The sequence below is a fragment of the Trachemys scripta genome, chromosome 19 (genome assembly GCF_013100865.1).
Source record: "Trachemys scripta elegans isolate TJP31775 chromosome 19, CAS_Tse_1.0, whole genome shotgun sequence".
NCBI classification, from domain to species: Eukaryota; Metazoa; Chordata; order Testudines; family Emydidae; genus Trachemys; species Trachemys scripta.
In genome coordinates, this window is record NC_048316.1 from 17520847 (window position 1) to 17535639 (window position 14793).

At 55.7% G+C, this 14793-nt stretch overlaps 1 protein-coding gene across 9 annotated transcripts in view; it reads right to left on the reverse strand.

Moving 5' to 3' along the window:
• The window catches only part of LOC117867881 (chloride channel protein ClC-Kb-like), a 33666-nt gene that overhangs the window by 6362 nt on the left and 12511 nt on the right, over nucleotides 1-14793 (reverse strand). For 2 of the 9 annotated variants that reach the window (XM_034753295.1, XM_034753294.1), the window contains exons 2-11: nucleotides 12031-12201; nucleotides 10859-10987; nucleotides 8565-8693; nucleotides 7220-7359; nucleotides 5868-5945; nucleotides 5599-5677; nucleotides 4059-4184; nucleotides 1892-1976; nucleotides 780-881; nucleotides 162-246 (exon numbers count right to left, since the gene is read on the reverse strand). In XM_034753295.1, coding sequence (XP_034609186.1) covers nucleotides 162-246; nucleotides 780-881; nucleotides 1892-1976; nucleotides 4059-4184; nucleotides 5599-5677; nucleotides 5868-5945; nucleotides 7220-7359; nucleotides 8565-8693; nucleotides 10859-10987; nucleotides 12031-12154 — 1077 coding nt within the window. In that variant the 5' untranslated portion in view covers nucleotides 12155-12201. Of the gene's footprint in view, nucleotides 1-161; nucleotides 247-779; nucleotides 882-1891; nucleotides 1977-4058; nucleotides 4185-5598; nucleotides 5678-5867; nucleotides 5946-7219; nucleotides 7360-8564; nucleotides 8694-10858; nucleotides 10988-11905; nucleotides 12000-12030; nucleotides 12374-12698; nucleotides 12853-14793 lie in introns of those variants that run through there. The other 7 variants (XM_034753296.1, XM_034753293.1, XM_034753297.1 and 4 more) reach the window with 7 other exon arrangements.

Sequence of the window (14793 nt, forward strand, 5' to 3'; positions counted from 1 at the left end):
GGGGGGGGGTGGGGGGGGGGGGGGGGGGGCGTCTCTCTCCAGTGTGGCCCATCTTTCAGAGCTGGGTGGGAAAGGCCCCTGCTCTCCACCCTGGAGTGAGTGCTTAGATCCCCACTGGTCGGAGAACAGACGAGGGGATCCCGAGATAGGCCAGTACTTACCCTGGATGCCATGAAGTGCCCCAGGCTGGGAGGGAATGTGATGGAGGCGAGCAGGAGGGCCACCAGGGAGGAATAAATGGGCTTGCTGAAAAAGGCAGATCAGTGACATGTAACATCACCCGGCAACCCTGGAATGGGGCTCTCTGAATACAGGGGAAAGGGAGGGTCTGGGAGAGGGCAGGTCACACAGGCTGGGTTGCCAAGCAGCAATGGGCCCATGAATTCTCCCCTAGGGTGAAAAGCCAGCAAAGACTCTGGAGCAGGAGGGAGGTTTCCTTTCCCTCCTGCAGCAGAGGAGGAGGAGACAAACCTTCCTCTTGTGGGCAGCGCAGGAGCAGAGCATGCCGAGAACGCTCCAACATGGAGCCTTCGCTGCCAATGGCTGGTTAGGAGGGAACAAATAGGTGGCAGGTGCCGGTGCCTCTTGGGGACCAGGATGGATGCGGTGGGAGGTGACATCCAGCGCAGCACGGAGGGGGCGGAGGCTGGAGGGACAAGAAGACAGGGCCAGGGCAGAGAAAATCTTCGGCCACACACACGGCTTGCACGCCTCCCGTCCTGCTGCACCTTGGGAACAGCCCCCACTCCCGAGAACGCCCCTCCCTCCAGAACGCCTACTCTGTCGCCAACAGCTTGGCGGTGACCGTGTTCCTTCGGACGTATCCCAGGAGCCAGCGCTGACAGAAGAGATACGCACAGCTTAGAATCCCACAGATCCCCCTGCCGAGAGAAGAGACCGAAAAGCAGGAATTACCCCCCACTTCTCCCCCGAGAGCAGCCTGCGTCCTCCAGGACAGCCAGAGGTCTGCACACGTGGTGATTTCATTGCCAGGCATATTTATGCCGTAGCATAAAGAGATCAGGAATGTAGCTATACCTAGGTTTGGCTAGTGACTTTATCTACAGCACCTCCCAGTTCTTAATAGATTTCACCCTCACACACCTGGTGCGGTAGAGCGCTGCTAGTGTGTCCGTTGTACAGATGGCAGGGTGTTGCCTCAGTAACTTGCCCACAGCGGCCGTTTGCCAGGCCCCAGGGCAGCAAGCTATCCACTGGGCTGTCCCCCTGTGACGAAGTGGGACTGTTCTTAATGTTTCCTCTGAATTCTGTGTGGGTGCCACTAATGGCCCGGGCCCTTCCCCCCTGCAAGGGGATACTAAAGGTGTGGGAGAATAAAGAGGTCAGGTGACCTCCTGACCCGGGAAAGGAACTCAGCAGAGAAGGAGGGGCGGGAGGGGGTTTCAGTTGGGAGCTGGCTGGGGACGGGGAGTGAGGGCAGACGGGGTTGTCTGGCTTGCTGGGCCCCAAAATGGACCCGGCTGAGGGGTCCCGTTCTCTGTACCTACAAGCTCTGTTTTAGACCGTGTTCCTGTCATCTAATAAACTTCTGTTTTACTGGCTGGCTAAGAGTCACGTCTGACTGCGAAGTGGGGGTGCAGGACCCTCTGGCTTCCCCAGACCCCCGCCTGGGTGGACTTGCTGTGGGAAGCGCACGGAGGGGCATATGCTCAATGCTCCAAGGTCAGACCCAGGAAGGTGAAGCTCTGTGAGCTTCTTGCCCTGAAGACAGTCTGCTCCGAGGGAGAGGCGGCTCTCCAAAGTCCTGACTGGCTTTGTGGGGAGCCGTTCCAGAGCATTGTCCAGGGACTCCGTGACACCCCCCTTCCTTGGAAAGTGACACCTCTGCACCGAACAAAAGAAAAACAGACCAGACTGGGCCTGCTCTTACCCAAGCACCATGAAGAAGAACGTCTCTGGGAGATCAAAGGGGAAATCAATCTTAAAATTGGTCTTGAATAGAGCAGTAATGGTTTCTGAGAGAAAGAGTCAAAAGTCACAACCACAGACACCCCAGGCCAATTCAACACGCGCCCTCCAATTCTATTAGCATTAGCCACAGGAGCGGCGGAAGAGCCCTAAAAGTAGGGGGGGCCATAGGCGTCCAAACCGTGGCCCCATCCCTGCCTTGCCCCTTCCCCCCGAGCCCCTGCGCTCACACCCTCTTCCCCCAAGGACCCGGTCCTGGGCCGCCCCTTCCCTCCAAGACCCCGCCACCCTCTTGCTCTTCTCTGCCCCCTCTTCCCCATCGCTTGCTCTTACGGCTGGTCAAAAGGGGGGGCCATGGCCACTGGCCCCCCCTGTTCTGGTGCCCCTGATTAGCCAATAGGGAGCTGAGTGTATATCACAGATTCCAGCAGCGGCGGCAGCAGCCGAACTGTGCCAGCGGACTGGCCCGAGTGGTGCTGGGATGGGGGCAAACCAGAACCCAGTCTCCATGGTGACGTGATACTTGCATCCCCACCTGTGCAGCAAAGAAGAGCCCGCCCCACCAGTGGAAGAGGATTCCCAGCCACGTGTCGGGGGGATGCCACCAGCCCTCCTTCTTCCCCAGGCCCCACGGACGGGTTCTCAGAGCACGGCTCTGCCGCTAAGGCACCAGCCCAAGCCAGCCAGTGTTGGGGGTTAGCTTGGCTGCCTGTTTGGGATTTCCAGAGCTGGCATCTCACAGCCTCCAGTCCCAAGACATGCTAGCTGCATCCGGCACTTCCCCCTCCCCCCTCCCTCTGGGTCTCTAAACTAATCATTTCGGTGTGACTCAGACTCCGGCCTTTTCTTTGACGGTTTAAAGGCAAGGGGAGAAATGAGGTGACGTCTGATGCTCATAAAACTGCGGGAGACAGAAAGACATCTGGGGCTCTGCCGTCTGCCCACACACAGCTCTTCCCAGGGGCCTCAGCCGTGACCTGCAGCCCCCCCCTCCCCATCTCAGCCCCCTGTTCCAGTCCACGGGCACGGCTCTGCCAATGGAGCTCAACCCTGACCTGTGCTGGCACCAACGGCGGCTGGTGCTTTTGTGTTGCGAACAAACCGCTGTTAGAGTCCGGGCTGTCAGACTCATTTCAGTTTCAATGCTGTAACTATGAGCCTCATTCAGTCTGCCTGGAATGCTTTTGGCCAGCACTACAGGTGGCTTTATCCATGTTTTTCAAGCAGGGCCATGTCTGAAATTGCACCGCCGGGGTCCAGACCACGGTTCTGTCAGCAGCATCCAGGACATAAAAGATGCATCATGCGCTATTAACGAGCTGATTTTAGCAGGATACAGGACCAAAACTCAGCCTAGAGCCTGCCAGTCTGCTTTCAAAGATCAGTGTCTTTTGCTGGGTTGTTCTGACCTCAGTCAGGGGAAAGATGAATTCTTTTCTGATCCAGGGTTTTGTTTAAAAAAAGAAAAAAGAAATGCCGTTCTGCCTGAATGGAGCACCTTTCATCCCGAAGGATAGCAAGCACTCTGCCAACTACAGACTGCTTTACAAAGGAGTCTTTCAGCCACCATTAAAATGCAGCTACTTCTGGGGTTGGGCACAGCAGCTGTTTAACAGCACGTGACAAAAGCACACAAACACACCACTTTTGGGTAGGAAGAGGAGAATACTGTATGCAAAGTGCAGGAGGTATATAGTAAGATAGAATGTAACTAGCTGAGATGGATTTGAGCCAGAATATCAGGTTTGTCCTTACGAGTTCTCTACAGTCCCTTCCCCTTGTTCCATCTGTTTTAAAGAGGACTCTCGTCCCTTAGATATTGCGGAGCTGGAACTAATAGGATCCACCCAATCTGACTGCCAGCGTGAATCAGCAGAATAACTCTGCACTAAGTAGCTGTAGCTCCTGACGCAACCTCCCAGCCAAGGTCTCACTTCCAAGTTCTGACCCAGCCTGATGCTGCTTATCTCCCAACACAAGGCGGTAGGACCGGTAGCCTGGAGGAGGGATATTTCAGTGATGGGGCAGCCCAGCTGTGCACGCGGACACCCATGTGTGGTTTGACCTTCCCTTCACTCATGGGCCATCCCATCACTCTCCGATCACTCAGCCAGCGCTGGTCCCTGTACCTTGTTCACTGTTGAAGACGGCGAGCAGGCGGAACATGAAGGCTCCGCAGGTGGCAGAGAAGAAGCCCCTCCAATAGTCCCTGACCGCAAAGTGGGATGACATCACCTCAATGCTGAACAGGACCCCTGGGGAAAGAGGTCTCAGGTTACTAGGGTGGCAGATGAGAGGCGAGAACTCGCATTCGGCATCTGAGCAGGCCCTGGGGGAGCTGGCTGCCTACAGGTGCTTGTGCCTTATCTCCTGGCAAACTCTCAAGTGCTTGTTAAACATTACGCCCTGGGGAAAACATACAGCATCAAGGGCCCAGTTCCTCACACCAGGAGACTGGGCCATTCACAAAGAGGCCACTTAGACTCCTCCACCTCCAGCACCACACACGACAGTGTTACATGACAGAGAGGAGATGCTGATCTTTGAAGTGCAGAGGAGTCCCCCAACTCCTGTGAGGCTGCTGTGAGGCCACTGCTAATTTCACGTCTCAGTGCTGATGTTACAGAGCAAGGCCCTGTGCGTGCTGACCCTTGGAGACTTTATATTTGTTCTTTCTTTGTCATCAAGTCCCTTAGGCTGAGCAATACATAGCTGCTGTCAGAGTAGGGGGAAAACACAGCACTGGAGACAGAGCAATGCAAGACGGGCTTGATTTAAAGCTCCATGGAGAGTCGTTCCATTGACATCAAAGGCCTTTGGAGCAGGCCCTTGGATAGCTCCGAATCTACCCTGCATCTAGCGACAGAAATTCCAGCGGGGACATTGTTTCCGCCTGCTGCTGCTGGAGATCTCAGTTCTGAGTACGGGGGCAGCCGGAGATAGCTCTGGCGGGGGGTACGGGGGCAGCCGGAGATAGCTCCGGCAGGGGGCACATGGGCAGCCGGTGGTAGCTCCGGCGGGGGGCACATGGGCAGCCGGGGGTAGCTCCGGCAGGGGGTACGGGGGCAGCCAGTGATAGCTCCGGCGGGGGGCACGGGGGCAGCCGGTGATAGCTCCGGCAGACAGCACGGGGGCAGCCGGTGGTAGCTCCGGCAGGCAGCACGGGGGCAGCCGGTGGTAGCTCCGGCAGGCAGCACGGGGGCAGCCGGTGGTAGCTCCGGCAGGCAGCACGGGGGCAGCCGGTGGTAGCTCCGGCAGGCAGTACGGGGGCAGCCGGTGGTAGCTCCGGCAGGCAGTACGGGGGCAGCCGGTGGTAGCTCCGGCAGGCAGTACGGGGGCAGCCGGTGGTAGCTCCGGCAGGCAGTACGGGGGCAGCCGGTGGTAGCTCCGGCAGGCAGTACGGGGGCAGACGGTGGTAGCTCCAGCAGGGGGTACGGGGGCAGACGGTGGTAGCTCCAGCAGGGGGTACGGGGGCAGCTGGTGATAGCTCTGGTGGGGGGTACGGGGGCAGCCGGTGGTAGCTCCAGCAGGGGGTACAACACAATAAGAAAAGTTGGGGAACCTCTGCTCTGTGACCCAGCTGGCAGGGGGAGACACCACACACTCCCCCAGCATGTGACACGGTCCCCACCCCTGCCGCCCCCCGGGCCGGGCCAGTTCCACTCTTACCGCTAATGGGAGCCCCGAAGACGGTCGCGACTCCAACAGCAGCGGCTGCCACCAGCATCTCCGTCTGCTTGCTTTTGTTCTGGAACGGAGACACACACAGAGCAGGGTGGTTCGCCTCAGACTCTAGCACGTGCAGGGAGCCCCAATACGCTGCCAGCAGGGACCAGTCGATAAGGGCAACCCTGGGGAGAAGGGATCGGGGTGTCTGACCCCCCTCCCCGAGTCCCCTCTCCTCTCACAGCAGGTGTCTGCCCCATTCTCCGCCTTACCTCATACTCCCCAACGACAGATGTTCGGATCTTTCCCAAATACGCTGCGATCATGCTGGAGAGGTGCACGAAGGGGCCCTGGACGAGAGAAGGAGTTGGGTGCTCAGTGGTTTGCATGGAGAGAAACGCCCAAAGGGGCCACGGCCCAACTGAGCGAGGTGTAACCTGCTGCCATCGGTGCAGTGACAACCCAAGGTGTGGATCTGGCCCCAGCTGGTCACTTGAATTGCTTGGGGCGAGAAAGCAGGCTGGAAAGCCCGTGAGATCAGACGGTCTCAAGAGATTACCTCCTGCAGCAATGACTTATCCGATCCCCCGACTGCCGCCCAGATCAGCGTTCAATTCACATCTGCCAACAACGGGCAGTTACCCGAGGAGCCAGGGCTAGAACCCTGCTCCTTGCAGCCCAAAAGACACAGACCTCTGCCACTTGAGCTGACGGAGAAGCCCTCGCCTCTGTGCGTTCCAGGACACTAGACGGCACCATTGTCTTTAATGTGCGGAAGGAAAACTGGTGTTATTACAGGGGATTTCAGTTTAGGAGACACGCTGGAGGTCTCATGCAGCCAGTAACAAAACATCATTCGAGTTTCTAAAGTTTATAGTTAATCATTTTCATTTCATTCTCTAGGGGCGGGTGCAGGGGCTGTATCTCAATCCTTGCTCAGCTGACCTCAGATCTGGACCACTAGCCAAACCCCAAGGTACAGCAAGGTTCAGGTCAACCCAAGTAAGCAGGTGGATTTTAGGTCACTTGGAAAGATCAGCAGGCTGGTCTCAACCTTAAGTGCCACTGCCCCACTAATCCCCATCCGCCCGCCATTGCTGCTCATCCACTGGACGGTTTCAATCTCCGTTTGTTTGCTGCTCAGAGAGGAGAGGCTCTGTCTTGAGCATGTTACAGACACACCCGTTCTCAGCCCCAGAACGGCCCTCGGGTTCTTTGCATGTATATCTGGAGATTCCCGTCTCTCGCCGGACTTGGAATCTGTTGACGCAACCTGACTGAAACACGCCCTCAGATATCAGACAGCTAAAGATCGCTCCGGTGCCCTGAATCAGGGTCAGATTCCCAGCTGGTGTATATCAGCATCATCCCACTGATGTCAATGGATTTGCACAAGCCGTGGATCTAGCCCTCCTTGGGACACCCCAGCACCTTTTGACTTCATCTCCCTCCCAAGATTTGGAAGAGTCCCTTGTAGCAAGAATGGGGCTCTCACCCAGTCTCCTTTCTGTACTTTCTATACTATCCCCAGTGGCCTACACTGGCCTGGTCCCTCAAGAGGAACCAGCAACCAAAACATCTCCTCAACCTCATTCAGCCACGAGACCGAGCGGGGGACACTTACGACTTTGCCGAGGAATATGGTGCTCCCACACGCGAGGGTGCAGGTCAGCCCCACCACTTTGGCTCCGAAGTTTTTAATGGCCAGGTACTCCTCCAGCATGACTCCGGTGAGAATGGTCTTGAGCTCCGGGATGCCAGAGCCTGGAAAAACACAAAAACGTAGGACACACCAGAATGCCAGCAAACCACTTGGAGAGCCAAAAGTTAACAGAGGTGAAGGCATTTGGTAGCAATGTCTGGAGCTCCAGTTCTGGGATTCCAGTGAGTGTCCAGCCAGGAACCCAGTATCAACAAGGCCAAGGGGGTGTATTCTGAGTTGGGTACTTGCAATTCAAACCAGATGCCACTAGATTATCCAAAAGCAGAGAGATGCTCTGCTTCTACCCAAGGTGTTTTCCACATTTGTTGGGTTCCAGGGATAAAAAAAAAAAAAAGCCATCTGTTGCTTGCTATAGGGAAAAGACCTTCGTGCACACCTGACATTGAGAGCCAGTCAAAGGTTCCCTGTGGTCAGCCCTGGAGACTGAAGTCCTCTGTTTATCCACCGAGCCCATACAATATGGGAAGTGGCAGCACAAACTTCCCATGCACAGCCCAGCCAATGCCCTTCAATGCATGTGACCTGGGGCGCGAGAGGGGAGTTCACTCTCCAGGCCCTTTCAACCTGTCTGCTGTGATGGCCAACAAGGGACCCACTTAGTGCTGACCGTCGTGGGATTTTTGTGATGTGCACATCTGGCTCCAGCTTTCTCCACTCTGCAGGTCACTCTCTAGGAGATAGACCTTCTGATGGACCATCTCCAAACCATCACCCCAACCCCGTACTGCTTAGCTCTCAACACCACACTGCTTAGCTCTCTCTTCATTCTGAAGAGCCCCCACCCAAAGTGGAAGAACCACTGCATCTACTGCCCACTGGTCTGCACTCAGGGCCGGTTCCAGGGTTTTGGCCGCCCCAAGCAGCCAAAAAAAAGAAAAAGCCACAATCGCGATCTGCAGCGGCAATTCGGCGGAAGGTCCTTCGCTCCGAGCGGGAGTGAGGGACCGTCTGCCGAATTGCCGCCGAATAGCTGGACGTGCCGCCCCTCTCCTGAGCAGCCGCCCCAAGCACCTGCTTGCCAGGCTGGTGCCTGGAGCCGGCCCTGGCTGCACTGTCCCCACCATGATGTTGGTCAGAATGAGCCCGTGGTGCAACAGAAGGGTCACCCCTGAAGCACTTGATAGCAGGTTGGGTAGTCAGTAGCCTGGGGCTTGACTCCAGAAGAGACACCAGGAGCTATGGGACAAAGGGATGGTTATTATTAATAAGATGGCTCCTCTGTGACCTGTGAGCGCATCAGACTCACCTCCCGAGTGCGGAGTGATGCTCTGAGAGAAGCCAGTGGAGAAGGCGGACAGGGCAATCGGGTACATAGTCCAGGACAGGTACTTCAGCAGTAAGTGATCCCCGAGCTCTTGGTAAAGCCACTTGTGTGCTAGAAAACAAGTACAGCAGAGACGAAGGAAGTGATGCAGCAAAATGGACCAGTGGCCTAGCGAGTGCAATATCCTGCCTCCCTCCACAACACAACAGACCAGTTGTGCATCTGTTCTGAGAGCCCACATCCGACACACCAGAACAGAGCGACGGTCCAACTATTCCAACTTCCCACCATTCCAGGTCATACCAATGGCCCATCTATTCTGGGATCTCATCTCCTGCCGCACCATAACAGATCATTGGTCCAGCTAGTCCAGTTCACTCTCTCCAACAGTGCTCAGTGGCCGACGGAAGATGTTAATCCCATTCAAACATCTAACTGTACAATAACATCCCTTGGAGAAAGACGGGGAGATTCTTCCTGACCCCCATCTGACAATCTTCCTATGCCCTGAGGCATGAGGATTGGCAGTGCTTGGTTTTTTACCCCAGCTAGTGTAAACTTCAGATTCCATTCTAATTTATATGTGTCCAGTGCAATAGTGAATCTTACTAAGTTGTTTGCCCCACTAATATCCTATGGCAGTGAGTTCCACGGGTTTATTACACAGTGTCTAACTCTTTGATTCTCTGAATGCTCTTCCCGCCTTTCATTCACCACAGCCTCCAACTCTGGGTTCCCTGGAACATTACCCTACATAAAAACATGACACCAAACCAAACTGTGGTGGGTTGTGATAGGACAGTCGGGGGGGAGGGGAAGAAGGACCGGCAAAGGGTGGGGTAGGAACAGTCTCTATGATGGGTTCGGCCGCAGGGTTTCTTGTGTCCAATGTGCTCTAAGCTTTTCATGTTAAAATCAATGTCAGTGGCCCTAGAGGGTCTGTGGAAATACGTCGTATACGTGGGGCATCCTTTATCTGAACCCTCTTTCTATTGCCCTTTCTTGGGACCACATGCCACTCTCCTATCTGAAACCCAAATCCCCCTTTCCTAGCGCTCTGCCCAGCCGCTGCCTTCCAGAAAACAGTCGGGGGCTGCACTGAACAGGCAGCTGAAGTAAGCAAATCGCTGCGCCACCTGGAGTTTGTTCGTGCCATCGTTTGCACAGCCAGCGTTGCTGGAATCCACTCCAGACGGGCACAGAAATTCAGTCTGGGATCTCTCTCCCACTTTCTGTCCCCTCCTTCACGTGGAAGAACGAGAACAACGTGGATTTCTGTCTCCACCTGGAATGGATTCCTTGGGGAGGAGAAAAGCCTCTTTTAGATTTCTGTGCCCACCTGGAGTGGATTGTCCTGAGCGCACTCTGGGCATGACAGTAATTAACCGAGATACACAAAGGAGCTCCCAGGATGCTGCCTGATCTAATGCAAACTCCACTAGGTGTCAATGTAACCTAAGTTTTCCCTCTGGGCCTGGACTCTGGCTTTGTGTGTTTACCCGTCAGCGGGCTGCTAAGATTCTGCTACAAATCCCCTCAGACTGGAGTGTCCGATGGAACAGGGCAATTCTCGACCGCTTTCCAGCCACAGATCCCAGCGGGGGGGAGGGGGCGTGTTGCTGTTCCCATGCAGTGGAGGGGAGGGAGGGGGTAACTTGCCCAGGGTCATGCAGTGAGTCGGTGGCAGGAATGGAACTAAATACTCTTGATTCCTAGTTCAGTGCCCTACCCACCCAACTCCTTTCTAAGCTTATGCTGTTTGCTCAGCCAGTGATACCCTGCACTGAATTCTACTATCATCCCCATGGGCCGGCATCCCCAAGGCACAGTCAGTGAACCCCACAGAGACCAGCCAGGCCAGGAGCTTCCTCTCAAGTGATGCTGCAGTAGAGTCTTGCAGAACGCCCCGTGCACTCCTAGGACAGGCCATTGCCGGGGGGCTCCTACGCGCTGAGTAAGCAGAGGCCAGGAGCAGCGCAGGGGGAATTCACTCCATGTCCAGAAACCCCCACTGAGCAGCTTTGGCCAGAAGGACTATGGGACATTCAGGAGAGGCGTCCAGTGGAACAGTGCAAGCCAAGGCCTGGCTAGGAGCACCTGAGTACTAATCCCATCTCTAATACTACCTCCTCCTGTAGGGCACTGGGCAAGCCACAGACCCTCTCCCTGCCTCAGTTTCCCCAAGCAGATAACCATTCTGCCCTGCTCGCTGCAGAGGCCGGGATGCTTCGTAGTATTCAGCTAAGAGAAAGCGATCATGACCTGCCAATAGTTACCGTTCGATAGCCTGGAGACCGTGAAATCCATGGCGAAACTGATCAGCGCCATTATCACCCCCAGGAAAAAGAGGAAGTACCAGTCATCACCGACACGGAACAGCTGGCGCTTCACACACTCCAGACAGCCTGCAGGGGGCACCAGTGAGTCAGACACACTCCGCTGGGGCCAGGTAAATCACACGTTACAAGGAGGGTCAGCTAAACCCCACAGGGCATGAGTTCGATTGTTGCATGGCTAACCCCGTAAAAACACTGGCCCCAGATCAGGGCCCAGGCACCAGGAGAATTTCCTCCTGCCTGGGCTCCCAGGGAAGGATTTGGGGGGTTGCTCTTTTCAGCCCCCTTGTAGACAGAGGTCGCACATCCCTTACAGGAGGAAAGTGAGCGGAGCCGGTCAGTAGCGCAGGGTCTGGCACTGAAGCAGAGACTGATTGTTTGTTCTGCACTCGGAGGAACAGGTTCCCGGAGGATGGGAGAAGCACAAAGACACTTTTCAACCAGCTCGGTTTATTAACCAGGAAACAAAGTTCCCCTGGGGGGGCAGCTTCGTTAAGACTGAAACAGTCCATGAGTTCATTCCGAGATTCATTTTCAGACCAGCTACTGCCAGTGAGACCCACCCAGCAGCTGGGTTTTGTTCTTCCGCAGCTCTCTATGCAGGCAAATGCCAGGGGAAAGGCAGTACAGACCGAAGGGGCACCTTAGACACACCGGCTGGATGTTATTAAATACAGCTGACCTGCAGCTGTGGTGGATCAAACCCGGGGCAGTGATTCGGGGGCAGCCATTTGAAATCTAAGCCCAACGGCTTCGCTGGAGGAGCAGCCGTGGAATAAAACAGACAGCGAGCGCAGGGAGACGCGCACAAGCCCCTAGACAAGTACGGAGCGTGGAGCAGGGGTTATTAGATCAAGCGTAGCAGAGAAAAGGCCGCCGGCCTGCTGGTAACGACGACACGCCGTAGAGTGGAGGGGTTTAGGAACTGCCAGGCTCCGGCTGGGAAGGTGCCTGTGGCCCCACCCCAAAGGGGTATAGGTGTCCTACCTGAGGGCCTGCTGGCAGAGGAGAATGCTGCTTACGCGCCATCTGGACTAGCTGACCCAGGAGGCTTTCGACAGCTCTGCCACCCGTGCTGGAGTAGGAGCATTTCCATCCGTCTCAGCTCTTACCTCGGATTGTCCTGCGTGTTCTGGGCCAGGGCCTCCAGCTTTCTTCTAGCACTAGAATCCTCTCCGCCTCCTCCTGAGCAGCACGGGGCTCCCTCCGCACCTTCCAGGACCCTGCCGTCGCCATGGGCCGGCGATGCCTCCGGGCCGGGAGTGGCAGGTCACTGCTGGTCCCTGTGCAAATGGGGGCAGCTTGCTGGTACGAGGCGGTTCCGGGCTGCCTCGCCGTAGGGGGTTCTGGGCTACAGAGAGGCCCGTGTTACAAAGGATGGAGCTAACCAGGGACCATTTCACTAGCAGTGACCATACAGCTTTGGCAAACGACAGACTGCATGTGTGGTGGGGACGCCTACCTCCCACCAGCTGCTGCTTCCCGAACAACCCAGCCGTGGGGTACTGCTTTGCTGGGTCAGAAACAGCCTCCCTATGGACCCTGGGCTGGCATTTGATGTTACATGGCTGCAAATCCCTTCACGTCAATGGACTAATTCTACACTTATACGGGTGCCACTGACCCCGGGTCGCTCCCCTTCCCTCCCTGCTCCCCAAGTTCGCCTGGTCCCCTCTCCCCTCCTCCATCTGTCTTGTCTCTGTTGTGGTGAAAGCTTCTCCCCTGCCCCTCCCAGACTCCAAAACAGACTCCCTGTATGGCTGCCAATTCATGGATTCACCCTCTCCTTTCGGATCATGCCTGAAGATGGCTTTGGCCCTGCCTGGAGCTCTTGAGACAAAGTCAGTGGGACTTTGGTCCGCCTTGGGGTGGCCTAATGCCCAGGGCTGAGTTTCTGGTACAGAATCTCGCAGGAGAGCGAGGGGTTATTCAGTTTATAGGAAAGATCCTGCACCAGGTAAAGCCGCATTGTGCTAATAATAGTGGATGTTTGGCATCCAGCTGGAGTGAGCGGGTGATTAATGTGTTGACTGAGCGGGTGACCTTGAGTTGCTAATGGAGTGAGACCCAACAACAAGGAATAAATGCTCCCCCCACGCACCAGGCCTGTGAGGCCTCAGGGCATCCACGTGTTGTTCACGGGAGGCCAAGAAGGTCGAGTGTAGGACAGGAGGTTATCAGACAACTCACGCTCAGCTCAGAGCTAGGTTTGGATCCCAGGAGAGGCCCCGTGGCAAAGGGACACGGTTCCCTCCAGGCATCCCGCCCCTGGCTCAGCTGCACGGACCACCTGGGGATGGAGGTTGGAGCCAAACCTCTACCCCTTTCCTGCCCACTGTCCCAGGAAGCGGGTAAGCAGGGGCATCAAAACAATAAGCATTGCTGATGTGTCCGGAGGAGGGGCTCTTCCCTCTGAGCCAGCCGGGTAGCCCTGCCATGCTGCTGGAGGCGATATCGCTTACCCCAGCAGGTTCGGGTAGCCTGCCCAAGAGGGGGGTCTATGGTCTCAACCCAGCTCTAAGATCAAATGAAACCAAAAGGCATTTAGGGCTGGATCCTGCCCATCCCCCACTCACACAGAGCCCCCCCCCCCCGAAATTGACACGATGTAAGGTCATGCTAAATGTGAGCAGGGCTGGCAGAATCCAGCACTTAATGAACCTTTATGACAAGGACAGAAGTACCTGGCTAGAAACCATCCTGTTTCGGGTTGCGTTCAAGGAGGGCCTGGCTCTTGTATCAGCCAAACTGGGGTCACCTAATTCAGACCACTCGAGCCATCCCTGAGGATTCAGCCCCTGGAGTTTCACAGCACCGAATCCGCACATGCAAGGACTTGCACCAACAAGGCTGCACTAACAAACAGTGAAAGCCTCGGCACGGGGGGGGAGAGAGGGGGGGAGAATGTACAGCGTGTGCCACGGTGCAGCCCAGCAGCCAGGCCCTTCACCACTGCAGGGCCCCCATCTTGAAAGCAGGGGCAGGTGGCTGCAGGAGTGGGCTCGGAGAGCCAGTAGTGAGGAGGAAAGGGGGCTTTGTGGCTAGCAGGGTGGTTGGTTTGGGGCTCTGATGAGCATGGGAAAGGGGATCAGAGGGGGGATGGGAGGGAGGAGAGAGGATTCTAGCTAGAGCTGATAGAAAAAACATTTTGATGGAATGGGTTCGGGGTCAATTGACTGTGTGACCCAATGGGAATTTTTCAGCAAAAGCTTCTGTGTTCATCACATCTGATTTTTTGTTGGTTTGTTTCCTGCAACCAAAAAAAATAAAAATTTCAGGGTTTGGAGTTGCTGAAAACTGACCGTTTTTTTCAGGTTTCAGTTTCTACGCGGAAATTTATTTTGACAGAAAAAAGTGAAACATTTTGCAGCTTTGTCGAAATTTTTCGTGGGGAAGAAACATCTTTTCCCAACCAGCTGTGATCACAAGCCTTGTGACAGGGGATCTCATGGGGCCAGGCCACATGGAGAGTCTAAGAGAGTCCAACGTGGGGAAGTTAAAGTCTACCAGCCCTTTCACCATGTAAGTTCCACCGGCGCAGATTCCTCTCCAAACCTGGGCCTCTCCCCCCAAGCTTTTCCATGCTGGTCTGGACCTCTGCACTTTTCATGATTTGCCCATTACTCATTTGCACCCTAAAGATGAGTCTTTCTTGGATGGGCAGGGGCAAGGAACCAGCAGACAGCACCAAAGACAGATGATACCTGTCCAAACAGGGAGCCCTACAGGTGCATGCTTTCAGCAGTGCTGTCTTCTCCAAGTCAGTCCTGCATAGGAGTTGGGAGGGACCAGCTGGTGGCCCTTGGAGATGCAGGAATGGGATTCTGTCCCTGGAACTCAAAACAGCTTCCCTGCATTCTGCCGTGAGCATTTCC